This window comes from Galleria mellonella, unplaced genomic scaffold (genome assembly GCF_026898425.1).
Source record: "Galleria mellonella isolate WM207_F2 unplaced genomic scaffold, CSIRO_AGI_GalMel_v1 utg172, whole genome shotgun sequence".
NCBI lineage: Eukaryota > Metazoa > Arthropoda > Insecta > Lepidoptera > Pyralidae > Galleria > Galleria mellonella.
Genome location: NW_026442015.1, coordinates 5,010,408 through 5,035,937, shown reverse-complemented (window position 1 = coordinate 5,035,937; position 25,530 = coordinate 5,010,408). Strand labels below are relative to the sequence as shown.

Genomic DNA, 25,530 nt, shown 5'->3' with positions numbered 1-25,530 from the left:
TACGATTTGTCAAATAGATTTGGTCACGGTTATAAAATTTCAACTTTGGCTAGTATTTACACAGCAGAAGCAAAAGCTATATTTTTAGCATTAGAATACATAGAAAAACAGGTACTATATTCGAAATGGATTATAATTACAGATAGTATGAGTGTTCTTATGGCATTATAAAATAACACATTCATTTCATCATCAAACTACTTAATTCAAGAAATTCGTAATAAATATTATCATCTCTGTACTATATATGGAAAAGATATTATCTTCATCTGGACCCCTTCACATATTGGAGTGTTTGGGAATGAACAAGTAGACACTTTGGCTAAAATTATTAATTCAAGTGCTGCTCGTGTTCAAGATTTACCCCTTTGTTATTCAGATTGTAGTATTGGAATACATAAAATCGTTACAACTAAATGGGAGGAGCATTGGACTCAAATATTACAGACTAAAGGCAAATGGTACCGCAAAATTAATTGGCGTATTGGAAAACCGTGGTTCTGCAAAGGAAAGGACACAAACAGAAAATTTTACACCAATATTTGTAGATTACGAATCGGCCACGGACATTTCAACGAACACCTGCACCGAATGGGCATGATCGCTTCCCCATCATGCACATGGTGTAACTCAAATACAGCCCAATCTCTACATCACCTTTTTTTGATTGCTCTGAATTTGTCATTCAAAGACACATTATGTTTGACGAACTTAGGATTATCTTCAAAAAACCCGAAAATATCCCGCACTCAATCCCGCTTCTCTTAAGATTTCCTTCTTGTTTCAAAGCTATTTTCACTTATATTACTACAACATTCAAGGAGCTATAAGAATACTTTTATTGAATTGCAAGACAATGATTTTTTATAATTATTTATTTTTAATTTGATAAATCCACTGGTTTAAGAAAACTCAAGAAAAGATATTTATGAAAATGTACTTACCGGATTTGACAAATGAAATATTGAAGATTATGACAATAATTGAAGCGACATTAGAAAAATAAAATTCCAGACAAATTATCTTTTTGAAGACTAGGCAGCATGGTCTCCGACCTTAGCCTGTTCCAAACGGAACAAACGTACTAAAAAAAAAAAAAAAAAAAAGAACCTATTGTAATTGTTTAAGGGTTCATTGACATCATACTCGAAATCCAAAAGTAATCGATTAACAGTTTCAGAATAAAGATCCCAATTAACGAGACGTAGGTTTATACGATTTAACAAAAGTTTATTAACTTCATCTATAGGAGCATGTTGTTCACCTGACGGAGTTGATGAAGAGTTCTTTGTGTTTATTTTAGTAAAAGTCGGCAGGTGATAACTTCCGTGTATTCATAATGATCCGTTAGATCATCATGAACCGACCACTCGCATTTTAATGATATGGATGGGGATACCATAGTTAAATCAAGGCCATTGGGTCTCCAAATATGAGAGCCAACAGTAGTAACTTGCTTATCATTTAATAGTACCAAATTACATTCATCTAAACAATCAAGAATGTCTTTACCTCTTGTATTAGTGGAGGTACAACCCCACATAGTATGATGTGCATTTAAATCTCCAGATATGATAGTGGGTTTAGGAAGAGACTCCAAAAAGAACTTAAATTTGGCTTTAGTAAAACTAGGTGTACTATTGGTAGGACAGTAAATACTGGCAACTGAATACCAAGAATTATTAACTTCAATACTAATAGCTATAGTTTGCAAAGAATTGTCGAAAAAAGAGTGAAGTTTTTTATATCTAATACTATTATGTATAATAATCGCTACTCCATTGTGGTTATTACCACAATCATTTCGTTCTATTCAATAATCTTTAATTTTTAATTTGTAATGTGGTTTTAGCCAAGTTTCTGAGATGAGAGCAATGTGAATATGATGTTCATTTAAAAATTGTGTAAAAATATGTCGATTGCTCAGTAGGCTCTGAGCGTTCCACTGTATGATAGTTAATTGGTCTCGATTGAATTTTGTGAAATAGGTCTATTACCAAAAGTATCATATAACACATTCAAAACACTTTTAGTGTTAATAGATGTGTTCTTTGTGTTATGTAGTGAAATAAGTTTGATTATGCTTTCTATTAAAAGTGATAAACTCTTGTTATCAGAATTTAGAATTGAAATTAGGTCTACATTTTTTTTAGGTTTGTTACCCAGTTTAGGAAATATTTCAGTGCTAAGTATATCTCCAAAAGAAGCAGGTCTGAATTTAGATCTATTTTCAGCAATTTTCTTTTGTTTAACAGGGCATTGCGGTGATACACTTGTGTGATTTCCATTGCAGTGTACACAAATAGCGTTTTCCATTCCAGTTGTACAAGTTTTATAATTATGCTCACCTTTGCAGATGCTGCAACGCTCAGAATTCTTACAGAATTTAGCTAAATGTCCATACCTCAAGCACCGGTAGCATTGTTTAACTGGTGGTATATATGGAGTGACATTGTGGCGCCAACCTCCAATATCCAGATATTCAGGTAATACAGATGCAGCAAAAGTAATTGTCACGGTTAGAGTTGGCTGTAACACATATCCATGAGTCAAGGTATTTTTTCTTAAAATTCTTTTAATAGCAATAATTTTCTTAGAACTCGATATCATAGTATATATTTTTTTATTAGATATATTTGTAGGTACATTTCTAATAACGCCTGTAACTTCTGTTGAAGAAGCAGGAATACTGGCCTTAAAATGGTAGTCATTTAAAAAAGTTTTATTATTTAAAAAAGCATTGGCTAAGTCTGGCTTTTGAAAGTATACTCCGATTTTGAATTTATTTATAGATCTAAGATAAGTTACCCCTTTATTAAATCGTTTTAAACAGGAGGAGAGTGAGAGCAAGTCTCTGGATCCAATGGTTTTCTGACTATCTGAGGATTCTACAAAGACAACAAATTCTGTCCCAGGGGATTCCTCGGGATATCTTCTAATATAATCTGTGACGTAGTAAGGTTTATACTTATCGGCCTTATCAATTTCAGATTCTGAGTCAGTAGAAGTATCTTCCGAATATATATCCTTGTCATTACAAGGTTCATGGTCTACATCACCTGAATCGTCATCTTTTTTTTTCCTTTTTCTACAACTGCGCTTCCCCATGAATGCTAATTATATTACTGTCGCTGAATTTAGTGAAAATATAATATTTTATTAAATAATAAGAATTGATAGAGATAGTTTTAATAAATTAATAAAAAAAATTTAAAAAACCCGCTTGTTCTTATTCGAGTTTCCCGCCTCTCTCTTCCTGATACTGTCACTGTCAGTTGTCATTCAATGTAATTTTTTTAAATGATATGGGTTTAGAACACATTCTTTTTAACTTGTAGGTATGTTGCATTATGTTTGGCCTGTTTTATATTTATAATTTATAAACAATTATTCACTTGCATAAAAAAATCTATATTGCAATAGAAAGTTTACGACTCGACGTTTTATAGAAGGAATATTATATTTGAAACAAGATGAAATTCCAGAGTCAGTAATAAAAAAAAATAAGCGTTACCGTTTAAATTCTATTAAAGTCTTTACTTAAGACAAAATATCCCAAAAACAATAGAATAGAATATTATTACTATAAGCTAGAAATTGTTCCTTAATTAAAGTAATAGCAATAAGTTGCAGCGATTATCAATATTGTATATTTGCTAGTAAATTAGAATAAGTAGATATTATAAATTTTTATATTGAAAATTTTACTAAATTGAAGATTCTTTAAAAAGTTTAGCTTTACATAATGTCATAGAAAGAGGACCGTAGGCACTAAAGCTATGGATGTTACTGTAGAATAAAGACGTCAATCTACGAGAGGCGAAAACGGACACTCCGTTTTTTTCGAAAATTTGTGTAACTTAATGTTCTTTGTAATTTTCTCTTCCCAAAAAGTGAGATGAAAATTATGACGGTAGAAGTTTGCACACCAATAAGTTAACTTTTTTTTTTAATATAGTATGACATGTGACTGTATTGCTATCCTGAGCGAAAACAGAGACAACATGTTCCATGAATACGGTTAAAAGAAAAGAAAATGTTTTACACTCAACAGCTGGCCGCACTATGCCAGACTCACTAAGTGCTTTTTCACACTATGTTTTTTTATACCACTTAGAATAGCAAACAAGCTGATGGCCCACCTGATGGAAAGTGGTAACCGTCGCCTATAGACATGAGCAGTACCATGGACATAACAGAGTATACTGTTTCGTCCATGATACCCCCCATGCGTTGCCTCTGTACCCAGTAAATTCTAATTTGTTAACCAGATAAAATTTTATCAGAGGGAGATGATGGAGGAAGAGTCATCTGCTTATTGCCGCTAGGGGTACCTCCGTCTAATTCGTATTTCTGCCGTGAAGCAGTTTTTTTTTAATGGATGATAATGGAATGGTAACCCCGCCTGCGTTATCGGTATACACTGGAGAGGCACCAGTGAAGGATGATAGGTGAGGTTGTAGCAGGTCAGTTAGCCCACCGTGACGAATCTAACAATAAATCAATCACGATGGTTTCCAGGGGGAACCACGAGGAGGTCGACCTGACAGGGTATATTGTTAACAATGGGGCTACTAATTCAATAGGGATTAATAATCCCTACTCCCCCCGCCGTGAAGCAGTTGTGAGTGGATGATTTTGGTTAGAAGATTGAAATGTGGCTGTGAAATTACAGGGTGCCGGGGTTTAACACCTTAGTCCTTAGGAATAGCAACGCATGTAGAGTATTATGGGCGACACAGTATACTCTGTTATATGTATTTCACGGTACTGTTTATGTCTATTTATACCATTTTCCATCAGGTGGACAATAAACGTAAGATATTTCCTTCTTAATGTGTTTAAAACTGTGATACGTTGACAAGAAAAATTATTATTTATAAAAATCAGATGAATTAAGAACCTCTTTCTTTGAAATGTCACTTAAAAAGTATTAGGTGAAGTTCTAGTAGTAAGATATTTAGATAAAGTATATTGTATGCGCTCAGTGCTGAATTGATTTAAATAAATTATGTCTTAGGTATTATTTAGTTTGGTAAATAAATATATTATGCAGTAACACAGAATGTAATGTAATGTAATGCAATTAGATCTGTACATTCCATTCACTCTACAAGATCTTTTAAATGTATTGCACTGACGAATCTTCGTAAGTACGTACCTATCTAGAATCTCAGGTTCAAGCCGACTTTATGGATGCCAAAATGACCTACTGCCCACCCCAGTTACCAGCTCAGTGGGAGGGATGCCTGGACATCCAGTCAACAACAATATCAGGAATTCATTCATAACAGTGCCCACTTTCTATCGAAACGGTGGCTTCTAAACGGACACAAAACTACAGAGGTCGCATCGCATCGAATAACCTAAAAATTCGAACTTTGCATAATATACGGCCAAGTGCTAGCGGCGATTTTTATGTAATATGCTGTAATAAAGTTATGCAACTATCATTTTGGCCTCATATTTTGGCGGGTTGCGATAGTCTGCAATGCGCCATGGTGGTAGCCGTTCGCGCGCTTTCATTTGACATTTGAGTGCGTTCCGAATTTGAATCGTCATCAACTGAACTGTGTGTGTTTTGTGAGCTATTTTTTTTTAAGTGATCACAGTGTATGACTTTTTTTTAAGACTAAGGAATCTAAATTGGGTGAGTTGTATAACTAATTTTGTAATTAAATGTTATATCATTGTTTTCTGGCACGGTTTAATGTATGCGATATTTCGAAAGGTTTTTATCTGGGTTTTATAAACACGACTTGTGAAAGTTGCTGCTTCGTGAAGGAAATGCGTTAGTGTCATGCATTAACAGTTTTTTTTTTATGGAGTGTGTGAACGTGTGATATGAAACGAATGCTAATATAGGTGAGTATAAAAATTGCACGACCCAGTTACGGAAGTTATATGTCTATGCTTTTTCCTACTTAAGAATCTCCCAGAAATCACGGCATCTGATATCAAATTAGGAATTTAATCAGCTGTACCGCAAATAGCAAATTCATAATGGTTATTAATTATTAAAAAAAAAAAAAAAAACATTCTTTGACTCCCAGTTACCGCGCAAACTTCAACTGAAAAAAAAAATGTTTTTGTTTATACATTTGGTAACGCTTCACAGTCTTATCGAGATAGCTTTTTTTATTATGGAAATATATATTTTACCGTAAACTAAATCGAATACTGGTATTTTCCTTATTACTCGATGGAGCGAAGCCAAAAGAAAATGGTTCATGATTTACATAGTTTAAATATTACGTATCTAAGTTGATACTTCTTGTAACTAAGTATATGACAATGAAATTATTGGGTACAGAGGCATAACACCTTAGGTCTCAGGAATGGCAACGCATGGGGGCTGTCATGGACGACATAGTACACTCTGTTATGTCCATGACAGTGTTCATGTCTATAGGCGACGGTTACAACTTTCCATCAGGTGGGCCGGCAGCTCGTTTTCCATGCTAAGTTGCATAAAAAAACTTATTGACCAGTTTTTTTAATCGGTAAAAGAACGAAATTGTAACCAAGTTAGTGCTTTCGGTATACGCTGGCGGTGCACCAGTAACAGATGATAGGTGGGGATGAAAAGGCAGGTCAGTTAGCCCATCGTGACGAATTCGACGACAAATTAGTCACGATAGTTTCCAGGGGGAAGCGTGTGACAGATGTGGAGAGTGCGAAAGCGAACCCTGTCTTCGACATATGGCACCTCGAGGGTATATCGTCTGGTTTTTGGTGGGTACACCCCCACCTTACGGGGGGATTCCCACAGTACATAGATACATAGTAGATGAAGCTGTATAAAGCATTTTCCAGACGATAAAAAAAAGGGGGAAGCGCGTGGAGGTCGACCTGATAGGGTATACTGATAGCAATGGAAACTTACCCCATTACTAACAATCCCTTCCCCCCGAGCATACCTATTAGCGACCAGCTGTTTTGTAGGCACATCACTTGGATTGAATTTTTTTTCACCACTCGAGTGGCAAACAAGCAAACGGCCCACCTGACAGTAAGCAGTTACCTCCAACCTATGAACATCTGCAATACCGGGGGCATTAAGTGCGCGTTGCCGACCCTGAAGAAACCTCTGTACCCCTTTTTTAAAAGAAACTCATGCTGTAGTCTTTTGGAAAAACTTCGACATTCCATAATCTGAGCGTTCGTGTATATTTGAATTTAGAATATGAAAAACTTGTTTCGTAATAAGCAACTTTTTGCTGTACAAAGGAAAACAGTGACTTTTATCCTTAGAAAATTAATGCAGGAACAACATAAGGTAAACCTCAGAGATTAGGTGGAAAGGGATAGGAAAAGGATCTACAAGTCCCATTGCCAGCAATATATCAAGGAATAATAAAATCAGGTTGACCTCTCCTTGGAAACTATCTATCATATCTCACTGGTGCCCCGTCAGCGTATACCAATGGCGTAAGCAGGGTTATCATTCCATTTTCACCCATTAAAAGGCCTCATCAACTGCAAAAAGACCCATCAAAATCGATTTAGACTCAAAGGTGTAATATGGCAACAAAAATAGAGATGAATCGAGAAATTGTTCCTCTTGGAAGTCGCTAAGAACAAATAATAGATATCTCGAGTTTGACAGAACGTAACTGTAATAAATTAGCACTTCCGTTAATGTAGAACACAAGTATACCTACAGTGTGAATCGAACCCACTACCCGTCGCGACCCATTTCACTAACCTTGTCAGACGACCGCGCGACCTGCATACTGTACCAACACAATGAGTGTAGACTTGGGCAATTTTAATATATAACGGTCTCGTTTGTATAACGACGGTGTACGGAATAAGAAAGGAAAGAGTTATTTAGACTATGGTGTAGCTCTATGTCTGTGCCATTTTAATGTTTTAAAAACATCGAATTTTATAAAATTGGCTTAAATTTCGTTTGTTAGGCAATCTTTGAACTAATAATTATATATATATATATATATATATAATTATATATATATATATATATATATATATATATATATATATATATATATATATATATATATATACTGATTCCAAATAACAAACATTTAGGTAAATAAAAATTTAAATATTTATTGTCATTTACAACGAAAACGAGAAATAACGGAATCGCTTAGGCGAATTTGTGGGAGAAAGTATCGAATTTATCTGATTTTTTTGTGCAAACAAAATCCCTACTGTGTTATTACTAATTCAAGGCAAATAATTCTATTAAAAAAAAATCGTTTGTTACCGATTGGCGTCTTAACAGTTTAACCATTCGTTAGGAAATTTAGTGTATAAATAGTATTTGAGGTGAAGTAAAATACTATTTATTACGGCCAATAAAATATCCTGATCACACGACAAATTAGCAGGTAAAGTCTAGTAACAAAAAAGTCTCTAATTGTATTCATCCAGGACATCGTAAAAGAACCGACCAGTGCAACAGAAGGAAAAATCTTATTATTATAAGAAAATTGTAACTAATAAATGTCTATATATGAGAAATGTATAAAAAAAAAATTACGTCAGGGGTCTTTATACGAGGAAGAGAAGCTGAAGTAGTTATATTTGGAATATTCGTGTATCTATTTGTATGTTTCTTCCGATGTCAGAAAAAAAATAATGGACTAAATTATATACGATTTTCAGTTTTATTCCTGAATGTCCTGAATATTAATTTGTAAAATTTGGTGTATATTTTATTTTGATACGCCATCTATAAGTAGTTGCCTATTTCAAAAATTTACGTGATTCGTTCATTTTTTTTTTTTTATACAATTTAGAATGGCATTCAAGCTGACGGCCCAGCTGATGGAAAGTGGTAACCGTCGCCTTTAGACATGAGTAATATTGGTACATCTTCAATATCCATATATTGGAATTTTTTTATATTGGCAGTGGAAAAGAGATCTGTATTAATTTCGATCAAGATCTTCATTTCATGTTGGACTTTAAATGTTAGAGAGACTTTGTACAAAAGTCGATTGCTTAGGTACCTCTGTCCCATACGTGTTTCAACCGTGAAGCAGTTGTTTGCATGGCTGTGTTTCGGTTTGAAGGGTGGGAAATGACGTGAATTTACTGGGTACAGAGGAATAACACCTGAGTCCTCAGGAATGGCAACGCATGGGAGGTATCATGGGCGAAACAGTATACTCTGTTATGTCCATGGTACTGCTCATGTCTATAGGCGACGGTTACCACTTTCCATCAGGTGGGCCGTCAGCTTGTTTGCCATTCTAAGTTGTATAAAAAAAAAAAGATAACAAACATTTAACATATTTCTTGTTGAACCAGAGTTTAAATAGTGTAATTAAAATTTATAGTTATTCCTGTCGCCTGTCGCTGACTCTTACTAATGTTTATAATATAGCCCAAACGATTTCACTACAAAATTTAATACAGCGTGACTTTAAACTTTTTAGAATGCAATCTCAAAAATGTACCAATCGTATTTCAAAAAATGCAATATGCTCGCTTACGTATTCATCGCAAGTTACGACTGCATTAACTAGCATATAAAATTTTCAGCATTACTTATTAATATTACAATGATATTTTATTTGGCTTTGACCTATTATTTACGTCACAAATTTATAATTACATAGAAGCGTTAACATCTTACAACAATTTAGAATGTGTTTCTCAATTTAACTCGTTTTATGTAATGATTACAATTATATAACATAACATCAGAATAGGCGTGTGAAGTATGGATATGAGATTTCATTCATTGTGACCATTACGACCCAGATAGCCAGCCATAGTGTAGATACAAATGACTAAATAATCACTGCACATTTATGATGATTTGTTGAAATTTTAACCCAAAAGTACAGGGGGAAAGGGATTGTTAGTAATGGAGTTTGACAGCCCCATTGCTAGCAATATGCCTAGGCCAACCTCCACGTGGTTCCCCCTGGAAACCATCGTGAACAATTCTTGTTGAATTCGTCACGATGGGCTAACTGACCTACTTCATCCTCACCTATCATCCTTCACTGGTGCCCCGCCGGTGTATACCGATAGCGCGGGTGGGGTTACCATTTTATTATCATCCAGTAAAAAAAAGAACCCAAGAATACATGTAGGTTTCTCAGGAAGTGCACCAATTAGGTTGTCTCTGTGATTTTTGTATGATAAATTTTAGTTGTTTGCTTATATCAGCATTATAAATAAATATCAGATTATAAAGAGAATGACAATCTACACAGATTTATCCTTGTTAACTTTTTATGAAAAATGAAAAAAAATATTCCACAAAAAAGTACTGAATTTAATAGCGAAAAACCGTTTATTTTGATTTTAAAAACCAAAGTATTGTACCGATTTGAAAGTATATCCCTTTAGATTAAAAATGTATACTCCAAATTGGTTTATAATCCTTTTTTGCATGATTTTTTTATTGATGAAATAAATCAAGGTGATATAATTCATGTTCAAAATTACAGGATAAATGGTTAAAAAAATAAATTTAACAGTTGTTTTTTTTGTGCAATGGACATTAAAAAGGTATCCAGACACGATCAACTTAAAGTGAACTTGTTCTTTTATATAATTTTTAGGCATTCAATGTTATGTTAAATTTCCACCATTATGCAAAGAAGGGATAAATAACGAAGTGACAAGGTATATAATAACATAAAAACATATTCAACCTAATCGAGAATCTACTTCTTTTTTTAAGTCGGTTGAAAATTTGGACAAATTAAAAACCTTTCCTCTTGAAAGTCTTTTAAAAATATATTACTAATGGCACAGTAATATGATACAAAATTTGAAGTTATCACTACTTATTTAAAAATAGCTCAAGTTCACAGTTACAGTGGTTATGCCGATTTTATATTACATTATAGGCGGCGGCAAATAAGTTACTTTTTAAACGACTTCCGAAAGAGGATGGACGTGTTGTATGTACTGTATGTGTGTTACTAGATTAGGTACTCTATACTGAACCTATTTTAACACTTCCTTTTGAAATCGATAGGCTTTACTCACGTGTAAGTCTCATATAAATTTAGCAGGCCCAGCAAAATCTTATTCAAACGGATCGTAGAATGTACTTGTTTTTTTTTTCTTTGATGAAGGCTAATGAAATGTTTGCCCCGCCTGCTCTATCGGTATAAATTCATTACGAGGGACTAACTGGACCGCTTTTGTCTTCATTTATCATCTTCCATTGGTGTCCCGCCAGCGTACACCGATAGCGCAGGTGGGGCTACCATTCTATTACCAATTAAAAGACCATAAAACATAAGAGGCATAAAAACGCATAAGAAATGTTACAGACACATTGTATTATTCTTTACTTGGTGCAATAAAGAGTAAATAAATCAATAAATAACTTAAACTTAATTGTCGAGGTTTGGGTAGCGATACTTGGTGCAATAGAGAGTATTTTTTTTATATACGACTTAGAATGGCAAATTAGCTGTCGACCCACCTGATGGAAAGTGGTAACCGTCGCCTATAGACATGAGCAGTACCATGGACATAACAGAGTATACTGTTTCGCTCATGATACCCCCCATGCGTTGCCATTCCTGAGAACTTAGATGTTATTTCTCTGTACCCTGTAAATTCACGCCATATCCCACCGAAACATAACTGCTTCACGGTAGAAATACGAATGGGACAGAGGTACCCAAGCAATCGACTTTTGTACAAAGTCTCCCTTTGGTAGACTTATATACATATAACCCTTTATTTATAGAAACTTAAACCATCTACAAACATATTTTAAGTATTACTTATTTTACGAAAAACGACGGAAACGCGGACGAAGTCGCGGGCAACAGCTAGTAAATAAATAATTTAAGTGGTTGTCTGGTAGAGAATGCTACTAGCAACAAGTCCGCCGTTTGTGCCATATTTCCTTTTAGTCCGGAAAGTTATTTATATGAAATAAATAAATTAATTAAGTGAAAAAACTGCTCGGCTGTCGAATCAAGTAGTAATGCAACTAGAACATTGTACCCATAAAGAATTCTAGTCACCTGCAACCGCGAACTGTTACGTATAAAACCATTGACCCACATTCGTCGGCCGGTTGTGATGTAACACGGCTTTCTTTCGAGGTGGACCTTGAAAAATGGCGACGCATCAAAGTTGATCACGGATTTGAAATCCAATCATAAACCATAGATTACGTAGAAGTGACAGTTTACTACCTTCTTAGATTATTTTTTTATACAACTTAGAATGGCAAACAAGCTGACGGCCCACCTGATGGAAAGTGGTAACCGTCGCCTATAGACATGAGCAGTACCATGAACATAACAGAGTATACTGTTTAGCCAATGATACCCCCATGCGTTGACATTCTTGAGGACTCAGGTGTTATTCCTCTGTACCCAGTAAATTCACGCCATATCCCACCCTTCAAACCGAAACACAGCCATGCAAACACTGCTTCACGGTTGAAACACGAATGGGACAGAGGTACCCAAGCAATCGACTTTTGTACAAAGTCTACCTCTGGTAGACTTATATACGAGGTTTGTCCGGAAAGTACGTATAAAAGTTTTTTAAAAATTTTATTTTACAATTATTCAGGTAATCAATTTTATCCCCTTCAAAGTACTCCCCCTGTGACATAATGCACTTGTGCCAACGCCGTTTCCACTGTGAGAAGGCTCCTTGAAAGTCCTCTGGTTGTAGGTTTCTCAGCTGCCCCGTCGTAGCTTTTTTTATCTCATTTATGTCCCCCAAATGCCGCCCCCGAAGTACCAATTTGGTTTTTGGGAACAAGAAGAAGTCACACGGGGCCAAATCCAGCGAATAGGGGGGGTGTTCGGTCACCGTAATGGAATTTTTACTCAAAAACTCACGGACAACAAGAGAGGTGTGGGCAGGGGCATTGTCGTGGTGAAGAATCCAACGCCCCTCTCGCGCCAATTCTGGACGAACTCGTGCCACACGAGCTTTGAGGCGTCTGAGCACATCGACGTAGAATTTTCCATCAACTGTCTGGCCTGGAGGGACGAATTCTTGATGGACAATCCCCCGAACATCGAACTCTTTCTCGGCCCTCTCTGAATCTTTTTAGCCACTTGTGGACGGTTGGTTCCTTCACAGCATCATCCCCATAAACTGTTCTGAGATCGGCAAAAATTTCACGGCCATTCTTGCCGAGTTTCGAGAGAAACTTGATTACGACGCGCTGCTCTTCAACGGAAGCGGGCTCCATGCCGACGGGGTTTCGTTAAGAGGTAACTTCACAGATGGCGTGACAAGCCAGTATCAGACCAGAACTGAAGCATTGTTAGGGACATAAGGAAGGGGTCCTGCGCTTACCTGGCCTCCCCACTCCTATTCCAGAACACTTTTATACGAACTTTCCGGACAGACCTCGTACATATAACCCCTTATTTATAGAAACATAAACCTTCTACAAACCTATTTTTAGTATTACACTGTTTTGTCACTTTCTTGCACATTAGGAATTTAGTATAAAAGAAAGAGACAAAATAGTGTAATAGCTAAAATGTTTGACTTGTTTATGAATAAAGGGGAAAGTGTCTCCATATAAATGCTTCGTCAAAAATAGTTTAACGTTTTTTGTGCATTATTCATTTATTCATTTGTGTGCAAATCGGGTTACTAGTATTACAGTTAATACAAAGTGTTTCAAAGAAATTTATATTGTAATGTTAATTTGTAAAATAAACACGATATAAAATTCTTACAAATATATTTGAAAGAACAAGATAAACAGTGCAGTGTTTTTCAATCTTTTTCATGACACGACCCCTTAGTATGAAAAAATATTACGCGACCCCCGATTGGTTTTTTTGTTAATTTGTATTTAAAACGTTTGTATGTTAACACAAATGTTTTAATTATTTGATGCAGTAGTTTTAGCGTGATACCGAAATAAACATACACCTATCCCCCGATTTACACGGTAGATACGTTCCTGAGAAAAACGTGTAAATCGAAAATTAAAAATTTTCAAGTCAAAACCGTGTAAATCGAAAAGCTTGCAGAAAATGCATAATTTTGCTATTTAACAGTTGTGATTTTTTTCAATATTTTTAGGTGTACACAGAAATAAAAATAAAATGCATTGACAGGTTAAAATATGTAATATATTACAGAAACACTGTTTTTTTATTTAATTACAATACATTAAACGATCCAAAGCGATCCAAAATTTCGATTTTAGTTTCTAAAGAAATAACTTTTAACTTCTTTTGACATTATAAATAATTAATAATTAAGCCTATAATTTTTTTTTTTAATTTATGTTAATTTATAAAAATCTTAATTATGCACTCACTTGTAATTTACGAATATAAAAAATTAAATCTTTCTGACACTGTGAAACTTTCACTCAAATACAATTTTCCGTAGATAAAACTTTAATTTTATGGGAAGAAATACAGACACAGTGTGCATGTGCAGCAAGTCAGCATATAAGCTCGGGATTCCCCGTGAGATGTGTACACAGCGCACGTGTTCAAACACAGTAGCATTTAGTAGAGTGCGATAAAAACAAAAAAAAAAAAACTTATTTGGAAAACCGTGTAAAAGCGAAAACGTGTAAAACAAGTACCGTGTAAATCGGGGGATAGGTGTATAGATAAAGGAGCAAACAAAAATTCTAAAAAATATTGTGTTGCCATCTATTAGTCTTATTAAGAGTTTTGCGACTGACTCTTGGCTATAACGGAATATCAGTGTTTTGCTATTTTAAGGGCAAAGCAATAAACTGAGTTGTGACCATTTTGTGTTACTATGGCACACGCATGAAGGAAGGGTAATAAAGGAGATTGTTAGGTTATATATTTTGTTTTTTCGTTTTTTTTTATTTGTGCTTTTTTATTTTCTGTCTTTTATCTCTTTTACTGTGTATTATGTGTATGTTTTTTATTGTAATTTGTGTGTTGTAACTAATGTAAATAAATTATCTATCTATCTATCTAAGATCCCATATATTATTTTTTCTTAAGCATTTCCCATGTACAGACATCGTCTAGTACGATTTTTTTTATAATAATAAGATTAATATTATATAGTTACAATTCACAGAATTAAAGAAATAAATACATTTATAACAAGAAATAAATATAATATATTTACTACATTTAGATTTTGTTATACAAAAAAAAACCTTTTATTTTAAAAATCAAACTACGTAACCGATTTAGTTTTAGTATAAATTATATATGTAAATAAATTTAGTCTATGTGACCAATCTCCAAATATATCTTATCAAATAAAAAAAAAACAATTTTTTTCAACAGTTTATTATTATATATTGTAATGATATTATTTATTTATTCAGATGACATAGTTAAATTTTTTTTTAATATTTTATTGTACATATGACAGACGTAATCAAAAGTACAAAGGCGAGCTCAACTCTGATAGAGTTCTCTTCCAGCAACACCCAAAGTGGAAAGGAGCATCAATGTCAGCGGATACAGCAGTGTACAATTTTTAAACAGACAAAATTAAAATAATTACATTATATTTAATCGTACAAATACACATATATATTAACATAAATATATACCCACATCTATGCATATTACACACACAAACACATATACATACAATATACCTACATATATAGATATACATATATATATATATATAACAACTTAGAATACCAAACAAGCCAACGGCCCACCTGATGTTAAGTGGTAACCGTCGCCTATAGACATGAGCAGTACCATGGACATAACAGAGTATACAGTTTCGCCCATGATACCCCCCATGCGTTGCCATTCCTGAGGACTCAGGTGTTACTCCTCTGTACCCAGTAAATTCACGCCATATCCCACCCTTCAAACCGAAACATAGCCATGCAAACACAACTGCTTCACGGTTGAAACACGAATGGGACAGAGGTCGGGTACCCCTGTCCCTCTTCAAAAGCAATCGACTTTTGCACGAAGTCTCCCTCTGGTAAATAAATATATGTTCATAGAGATAGAAGATTTTGTTACTTATAATAAATATTCTTAGTCTATGTTAGTAAATGAGTGGTTAAGACACATTTATATTTATAATCTGTCCCACCCAATACTTTAGCACGTGTACAGTCCATTTTACCGGCAATTGTATCCAGGACACTGAACTAACACCTTTATCTGGGAGGAAAGGGATTGTTAGTAATAGAGACCGAGAATCCCACTGCTAGCAATAAACTCAACCAGGTCGACCTCCTCGTGGTTCCCCCTGGAAACTATCATGGTTAATTCCTGATGAATTCATCATGATGGGCTAACTGGCCTGTTTTCATTCTCATCTATCACCCTTCACTGGTGCTCCGTCAACGTAACCCGTTAGCGCCGACAGGGTTACCATTCCATTTTTAACCACAAAAATATATAATATATAATAAAATAAATGAAAAATATAACACTTTAATTACTACGTTATTATAGCTATAGGCTTTCTTAAAAAATTATAAATAAGAAATAAACAGAAACCCCAATTAAGGTATTTCGGGAAATGAAGATAAAAAAATAAATTTGATTAGAACAAAGTACGTTGATTTGATTACATTACAATACTCATTGACGAATATTACGCGTCAATACCAGAGGGAGACTTTGTACAAAAGTCGTTTGCTTGGGTACCTCTGTCCCATTCGTGTATCAACCGTGCATCAGTTTTGTTTGCATGGCTGTGTTTCAGTTTGAAGGGTGGAATATTTACTGGGTAGTAAATTCACGCCATATCAGAGCAATAACACCTGAGTCCTCAGGAATGGCAACGCATGGGGTGTATCATGGGTGAAACAGTACACTCTGTTATGTCCATGGTACCGCTCATGTCTATAGGCGACGGTTACCACTTTCCGTCAGCTTGTTTGCTATTCTAAATTGTATAAAAAAAAAATGAACACACTTTTACTTGATTTACAACTACATGGAAAAAAACGTACGTTAATTGTATGAACTGATACAATTAACACAGTCAGCAGTCTACAAATCGACGCGTGATTGTATTAACAGGCCGCGAACGCTCGCACGTCTTTCACAAGGCATCCGCAGATATTTCCGTGTAGTGTAGTGATAAATTTACATATTTTTGACATGACAATATAAAATAAACTTTATTGTAAGAACAATATGTAATAAAGTGAGTGGACTGTAAGAGATTTAAATTTTTATGACAAAAATTTTTCACTAGTAAGTACTCGTACGTAGAGATATATTTCTAGATTTTGACCAGAAGATAGTGTAGTGAGTGATAAGGTCATATTTGGGGGAAAGGGATTGTTAGTAATGGAGACTGAGAATCCCATTGCTAGCAATATACCCAACCAGGTCGACCTCCTCGCGGTTTCCCCCGGAAACTATCATGGTTAATTCCTGATGAATTTATCATGATGGGCTAACTGGCCTGTTTTCATTCTCATCTATCACCCTTCACTGGTGCTCCGCCAGCGTATTCTGTTAGCGCAGGTGGGGTTACCATACCATTTTCACCCATCAAAAAAAAAGATCATATTTGATAGAAACTGATTATTTTTTTGCCACTGTGGGCAAAAATATTTACCACCGTTTTTAAGTAATTTTTCCGCTGTAGATATGGGCGATATTGGATTTTTTATTATACAACTTAGAATGGCAAACAAGCTAATGGCCCACCTGATGGAAACTGGTAACCGTCACCTATAGACATGAGCAGTACCACGGACATAACAGAGTATACTGTTTCGCCCATGATACCCCCCATGCGTTGCCACTCCTGAGAACTCAGGTGTTATTCCTCTGTACCCTGTAAATTCACGCCATATCCCACCCTTCAAACCGAAACACTGCCATACAAACACAACTGCTTCACGGTTGAAACACGAATGGGGACACACGAATGGGACAGAGGTACCCAAGCAATCGACTTTTGTACAAAGTCATGAATCGACATACATGTACATACATACTTGTAGTGTTACTCGTCATAATAATACGAAACAATTTGCTCAATTTCGCTCAGTGTTCACTCGGCCATACACATGGTAAGTTAAAATAATGTGTAGTGTATTAGTGTATTATAATAATTCCGACTTATAATTTATACAATTATATTTATTACATAATAATTATTATTACATTTATTTTTATAATTATTTTTAGTTATAATTATTATATATTTGTGTGTTATCTATATTTTATTGTTTGTTTTTGTAATGGAATAATTAAAAAACTAATCGACCGATTTTAAAAATTCTTTCACCTGTAGAAAGCTACGTTATCAGTGAGTAACTTAGATTGTATAGTATTTTCGAAAATTCTATCTATCTATACGAAACAGGGCCGGATCGGTAGTTTATTTTAAACAAATTAAACAATTTAACACTTGTAATCTTATTGAAACTAGTGATCTTCCCGGGATCGCATTGGTTTAAATTGGGATGTATTATTATTATTGTACAATATTTATTTATTTATTTATTCTTTATTGCACAATAAAACTTTTTACAAATGGGGGGGGGGGGGGGGCTTAATGCCATATGGCATTCTCTACCAGCTAACCATTAGGTAAAAACAGAAAGTGTAAAAAGATTGTGGTGATATATTAGGATTATTTATTTATTTATTACATCCACCGGGTGAGCCTTACAGTCTTCCAATACGCTCACCCAGGAAAGCATGAGTACAATAACATATAAAAAGGAATATTACACAAAAATAACAAAAAAAAAAAGAAAAAATAATATAAAAAGATTTAACTCAAACAAAAAACGTCTAAACACAATCACTCTGTGGTCATTCGACGAAACTCCAGCAAGTTGGAGTATATAAAGTGAGGTTTACATCTGCTCGATTTACGTCGAATTTAATATATATTCCATTCTGTAAAACACAGGAAGAAAAGTAAATATGTCTCCTATTGGCAGTATTTTTATTTATTTATTTTGTGTATTATTGTATTGTACATTCAAGCAGATTATTTACCATTATTTAAAATATAAATGTAAAAATGTATCTACATATTTATAATTTTATATTTGCTAAGTAATTGAATAAATTTGTATGGAATTTGTGATTGATTATTAAGTTGATGAAATTTGTCTTATGATATTTTAAAGCAGTTGGACTGGAAACCGCAGTTAGACTTTAAGAGATATGTATATTATATATGTATATTATATATATATATATATATATATATATACATATATGTTAAATAAAACGTAAAATATATAAAAGAGAACACAATGATGACAGTAATATTTTTTTTATATTTAAACAAAGTTGGAAAGATAGACAGTTGTAAATGATTGTCACATTTCGTTTTCGTTCGTAAATGTACGCTAGAACCCCTTGACCCTCCCCCCCATGATTAGTAATTAATTTCTTTTCTTTTGTCCACAGAAAAATGCCAGTGAAGTTCTGACAAAATGGCTCCGTCTTTGGAAACCCTCACGCAACACACGACCCATAATGTGCATTTAAAACGAATTCAGAACATGGAGGGCATCGATGTGGTATCGAATGGAGTCGATACCGTACCGATTATCGATAGTCTTAATGTCAACATGAACGAATTGGACAGGCTATCCGATGTTCAGGAGTTTTATAAAGGGAAGAACATTCTAATAACTGGGGCCACAGGTAATTATTGTTGATTTCCGGATTTGGCGGGAAATCTAGCATAGTTGTTAACATTATTAGCTCTGAAACTGCTAAGTACTCTGTGAAATATGACGTATTCTATCTATTCGCGTGTTTCGTTTAATGCTTCTGGAATCTTGTGAATTTTGCTAATTTCGCCATTTTTAACAATGTAATACATTTCATTAAATAGATTTATAGATTAATAATTTATTTGTATTACTTCAGCATGTAAATAGCGACAAACACAGATTCACAAAAATTGAAAAAAATAAATAAAAGAAAGAGAAATAAAAGGCGATATATATATTTTTTCTTTTCGGTGTGTGCCACAGTAACATAAAATGAAGCATTTCAAAACTATACTCAATATATTAAGGTTAATAAATTTTAACAAAAAAAAAATTGCTAGTAGACTTTATGGGACTCGGATATCTGTTTTTAACTGAATTTCCTTTTTAACACAATTGACCATTTTGACATACTTAATTAAAAACGTTATAAGCTGGTGGCTTACTTGATGGAATATGATGATCATAGTCACTTACAGACATGAAAATCACCATAGGCATTACATAATACAATTTGAGATGCATGGTACTCCAATGATTCGCCATTTTTAAGATCTATGATGATATTTTTATTTAATAGGTGATAATAAAATGGTAGCCTCACCCACGCTATCGGTATACACTGGGCACCAGTAAATGATGATTGGTGAGGATGAAGCAGGTCAGTTAGCCCATCGTGATGAATTCAACAAGAATTGTTCACGATGGTTTCCAGGGGGAACGACGTGGAGGTTGACTTAATAGGTCATATTGCTTGGGGTGCTCAAACTCCATTGCTAACAATCCCTTTCCCCCTTCTATGATGACATTGCCTCCGGATTCAGTGACTTCATTGATATATCCCACATTTCAAACTGTAACACAGCATACTTGCTAGCAGATATATTAATGGACAGAGGTACCTAGGCTTTTATACAGAGCCTTTCTCTATTTTTACGCTAGGTAGGGTTTTTTTTTTTTATTTTATTTCGATTCATTTGCTTTGTTCTCGCAAGTCGTCAATACGACTTAATAATAATAATATTGAGTATAAATATTTTTAGGCTTCCTTGGAAAGATCTTGATGGAGAAACTGCTCAGGTCGTGTCCCGGTGTCGATAATTTGTACCTGTTGGTGAGGCAAAAGAGAGGGAAGGATATCTTCACCAGAATAGAGGAGATATTTGATGACCCTGTAAGTATTTTATTTTTTAATTATTTCTTAAATACAGATATGGATTCCAAAAAGGATTCTCAATTAACTTTATTTTTTTTTACAACTGATTTAAAAAAACTGAAGGTGTTTCTGAATTCGTTTGTACTTTTGTATACGTAGGTCCTCAAATTGCTGACTTTATAGCGTGACAGAATCTAAAAAAAAACCTAACGAATCGAGAACCTGCTCCTTTTAAAAACTTGGTCGCATCAAGCCTTCGCGACCATGACCAGTAATTCGCTGTGTCTATATTTACGTATCCCTTGACACAAATAGCGTAGATGTATTAAAAGAAACATGAGGAACTTGTTTTGTACATCTCAGACACTGCCAAATTGCATTTCCTTTATGCATATACAAATATACCTGTATATTTATTTCACTAAAGATTATTATACCAGACGATAACTATCCACTGCTGAACATGTGAGTAGAGACGAAGTTACATCAAGCAGATTAAGAAAAAAGTTGGCATCTTTCCTTTGAAACCCATTCGTCTTTCTATCGCGAACTAGTTGTGTTTGCATGGCTGTGTTTCGGTTTGAAGGGTGGGATATGGCAGTGAATTTACAGGGTACAGAGGAATAACACCTGAGTCCTCAGAATTGACAACGCATGGGAGGTATCATTGGGGAAATAGTATACTCTGTTGTGCCCATGGTACTGCTCATGTCTATACGCGACGGTTACCACTTTCAATCGGGTAGGCCGTCAGTTTGTTTGCCATTCTAATTTGTATAAAAAAAGGTTGGCATCTAGTCGTATCAAAAGATAAAGAGACTTGCCGAAAATCATATAACGTGGCAAGAGCTCCACCGACAAAGATGCAGCTCTTAAATATAGTGTATAAGGGCTAAAATTAAGTAACAATTGAATTTCGCTGCAAGGTAATACTTTCTACTTTGACTTTTATGCACTTGACTTTGAAATTGTAGAGCATGATACTGGTCAATGATGAATGATATATGACGTCATATACACTGTTTGCGATGAGGAGAGTTCATTGCTAGTAATACGTCCTACCAGAACATCCACGAGATCCCCTGGAAACCAATGTTTTTAATACATAACAATTGATCTAACTTTATCTTCCAACAGCGCTTTGCCATTGTATACCTACCCTTAGTACAGATGGTTGCACCATTCCATCTTCATTCATTAAATAAATATTTGCGATAAACAAGCAATTATATAAGATTTATTTACTCATTAGTAAAGGTATGTGTACAAAGCGGACTCAATGATAAAAGCATTCTCTCCCAATCAACCTTAGGGAAGTGTAAAAATATACGAATGCGATAATATTAGTTTATTAAAGTGTATTTTTTTAATTTCTACGAGTTATTTAACAACTTTAAAAATAATTTTTTTTTAAAAGGAAAGAAACGTTCTCATTTTATTTCTTTCTTTGTTTTCTTACATCAATAATACTTTTATAATGTATTAAATAAATATAACGTATTATTATTCGATCATATAATTGCATCGTTTGTATTATTGACTTCATTGTTGTTAGTCCTTGTAGTGTCACGTTTTAAACAAAATTCGCTGTCATAAGCAAATAACAATATAGCACGTTCAATAAATATCAGAAGATTGTATATTTTTGTATAATAATAATAAATAGTAAAGGTCCCAATTCATTACCTTGAGGTACACCATGAATTTTTGTGTATTAGATTTCTTTAGACTAGAAGCATTGAAGCACGCCTGTTGAGACGAACAAGCAAGTAAGCACAGCCGCTAGAAAGGTTTTTTTATACAATTTATAATGGTAAACAAGCTGACGACTCATCAGATGGAGAGTGATAACCATCGCCTATAGACATGAACAGTACCATGGTCATAATAGAGTATATTGTGTCGCCCATGATACCCTTCGTGCGTTGCTTCATGTAGGTTTTTATATTCAGTTTTAAATCAATTTTTATAGAATTTGCTGCCTGTGACAATTGGAGTTAACATTTTTTGTGGAGCAAAAAGCTGTTGCAAAGTAAAATCTATTTATAGGTATACGATTTCTTGACACACAGTTCCTTTAAGGCCGCGTAGCGCGAATCACAATGTATGCAACAAATATGTAAATGTATATAATCAAACATTTATTGCTTTCGTGTAACGAGAAAACGTCAAATGACTTGCAAACAATGATGAACAAACACCTGTTATGTTCTTAGAATTGTATTCTAAATACATAAGTAGTAGTTATAGTTAGTAACTTGGGAAAACATTGACTCAGTCTCGCCTGTGTGACTTTTTTATGGGTTTTTGAATAACGGTCGGTAGGAGTGATTGCTTTGCACACAAAGTCACCGTTTGTATACATTCCCGTTTTTTGTTTATTATATGTTATAAGGTACAAGAACAGTTTGCAAATAAAAATGAGCCACTGAACCGATTTTGATAAAATTTCTACAGGAAAATTTATCATCTGTCAATTTGTACCATCAATATATTTGTTTCATGCTTTTCTTTTATATATATATATATTCATTATATGTATGTATATCTTATAAACTTTGAATGATGATTCATTGAGTCAAGAAGTAACAAATTATTGAAAAAATATTTATTAATTCCAGGTATTCGATCGATTAAAAAAAGAAGTACCAAAGTTTAGACATAAACTCGTTGTGATACCCGGCGATTGCGAAGCGGCCGGTCTTGGTCTCACGCTTATGGATAGACAAATGCTTATAGAGAAGGTAAGGATAAATTTGTAAATATATAAGAGGATGTTGATTGACTGACGGGTTGACCCATATATCAACACAAAGGCAAAACCGCTGAATCTAAAATGTTGAAATTTTGCAGATAGATTCTTTATATAGCGTAGGTGAACAATAAAAAAGAAGTTTTGTAAATTCATCCCCTAAGGGAGTAAGACTTTCAAAATCCACTCGTATGAAATCACAGAAAAAAGTTAGTTAATAAATAATTTATACCAAGGTCTATAGATTGATGAAAAAAAATCAGGACCATTGAGTCATACCAATCTCTAATATACTGAAAATGCCATCACTCTGTTATATTGATGGTACTGCTGATATTTGTCTTGTTTGTTTGCAAAAAAAAAAAACATTCCTCAAGCTGGGATAGCGGCTGTTATGAGGATAATGTCAAGCAATGAATATCGAGGGGTGCAACCCAGAACACTGAGACGGGTCTGACCGTTCTGGAACTGCATATAAGCCTTCCCTATAAAGAGGATTTTGTCAGGAGTTACCGCACTTGGAAGGCAGGTTGGCAACCGCAGTTGTGATGTTTTAAGAGGGACACTGCTGCCCATTGCTCTACCATTAACTTCTCTTAATCGCCTTATAATGTTAGAGAAAGGAAAGGTGGCCTATTTTATTTCGACACTACACAACGGATATTCACCATTTCCCAAAAAGGATTGATGTCGGGCAGGCAGCCGGTCGTAAAACTAAAAGTCAAACCTTTTTGTAATATGGATAAAAACATATTACGCCGACCCCAAATAATAATTGGGATAAGGGTAGGAAGATGATGACAACGGATATTCACCATTACAAGCACATAATGTTGAACTTATAACATACATATGTAGGTGGCTTCATGTGCCCCAAAGTTGAAAAGATAATCAACTCAGCCTAAAGCTAAGAAATGCTTGCATGGAACAAGATCATTCCATGCAAGATAACGTCCGGCGCCTCATTTCAACTCATGGACTTTTTTTGCGATGACGATTCCATTGATGGATTCGCTTGCCACTTATCTAGAAGACATGATACAGACACTATACAGATAAAAAACCAACTACTTACAAACCTCCCCTTATGACGAGGCCTATGTTTAACAATGGGCAGTTAACGGCTGTTATGATGTCGATAATTGTGACACAAGATCTTAATGTCTTAAGAGTTGGCGCGCGTGTGATACCTCTGGTGTTGCAACTCTTTATGGGCTGCGGTGATTGATTACTATCAGCTGGACTATATGTGCTTGATGCCACTTTCTTTTTTGCTAAATTTGAGTCGGTATTGACAATTCTTCTTCTAATCTATAGGGTTTAAGCCCGTGTTGCCTTCTTATTAATTTTATGATGTCCGAAGTTAAAATTTTTCTCTTCATAAAAATTGACTTATTGCTCAGCAAAATGTATTTACAAACACACAATTCCTCATTATAAGTGTTTTTTTTTTCAATTCAATGCACCTGTGAAACATTGTCGTTTATGGCTGTATTATTATGTTGTAGTTCACGATTGAAGTTGCTTTTATGTACAAAATGTAATTTACAAGTTTATAAGTCAAATGGACTTCTGAACACTATCAACCTATTACATTATAGTCAGATTCAGATAGATATTATCGTAAAAATAGAGACGTTTCGCAAACTGTTTCTATAGTAGCTTGGCTATTGGCTATAATGGTCTTTGATTCTCATTTGAAAGTAGATTGAATAATGCATAATCTAGCAGTACAATGTACGGTAGGCATGCGTGACTTGGCGTTGAAAGTGAAGTGAATAGATCACTGACACTGCACAAAGATTTATCCAAACGCCGTATCTACACATATGGCTGTTTTGACCTAAAATTGAAATTAATAAATCAAATAATAAAAATACTGCGATCAAGATATTAAGATATCAGAGGGAGACTTTGTACAAAAGTCGTTTTTTTGGGTAACTCTATCCCGTTAGTGTTTCTAACGTGAAGCAGTTGTGTTTGCAT

The 25,530-nt window shown here is 34.5% G+C and overlaps 1 protein-coding gene and 1 long non-coding RNA gene across 5 annotated transcripts in view; both read left to right on the top strand.

Moving 5' to 3' along the window:
- Positions 1-197: 197 nt before the first annotated feature.
- Positions 198-3,218, top strand: LOC128200268 (uncharacterized). Of its 2 annotated transcripts, none has more exons than XR_008252649.1 (2): positions 198-1,204; positions 2,357-3,218. It is a non-coding gene; the product is annotated as an uncharacterized LOC128200268 (long non-coding RNA). The 2 variants fall into 2 exon arrangements; XR_008252648.1 differs by having other exon boundaries at positions 198-1,316.
- Positions 3,219-5,343: 2,125 nt separating this feature from the next.
- Positions 5,344-25,530, top strand: part of LOC113512713 (fatty acyl-CoA reductase wat-like) — a 30,137-nt gene continuing 9,950 nt past the window's right edge. Inside the window, exons 1-4 of one of the 3 annotated variants that reach the window (XM_052893157.1) lie at positions 5,344-5,650; positions 19,326-19,565; positions 20,680-20,810; positions 23,414-23,536. In XM_052893157.1, the coding sequence (XP_052749117.1) occupies positions 19,352-19,565; positions 20,680-20,810; positions 23,414-23,536 (468 nt within the window). In that variant the 5' untranslated portion in view covers positions 5,344-5,650; positions 19,326-19,351. Of the gene's footprint in view, positions 5,651-16,932; positions 17,136-17,918; positions 17,966-19,325; positions 19,566-20,679; positions 20,811-23,413; positions 23,537-25,530 lie in introns of those variants that run through there. The other 2 variants (XM_052893156.1, XM_052893158.1) reach the window with 2 other exon arrangements.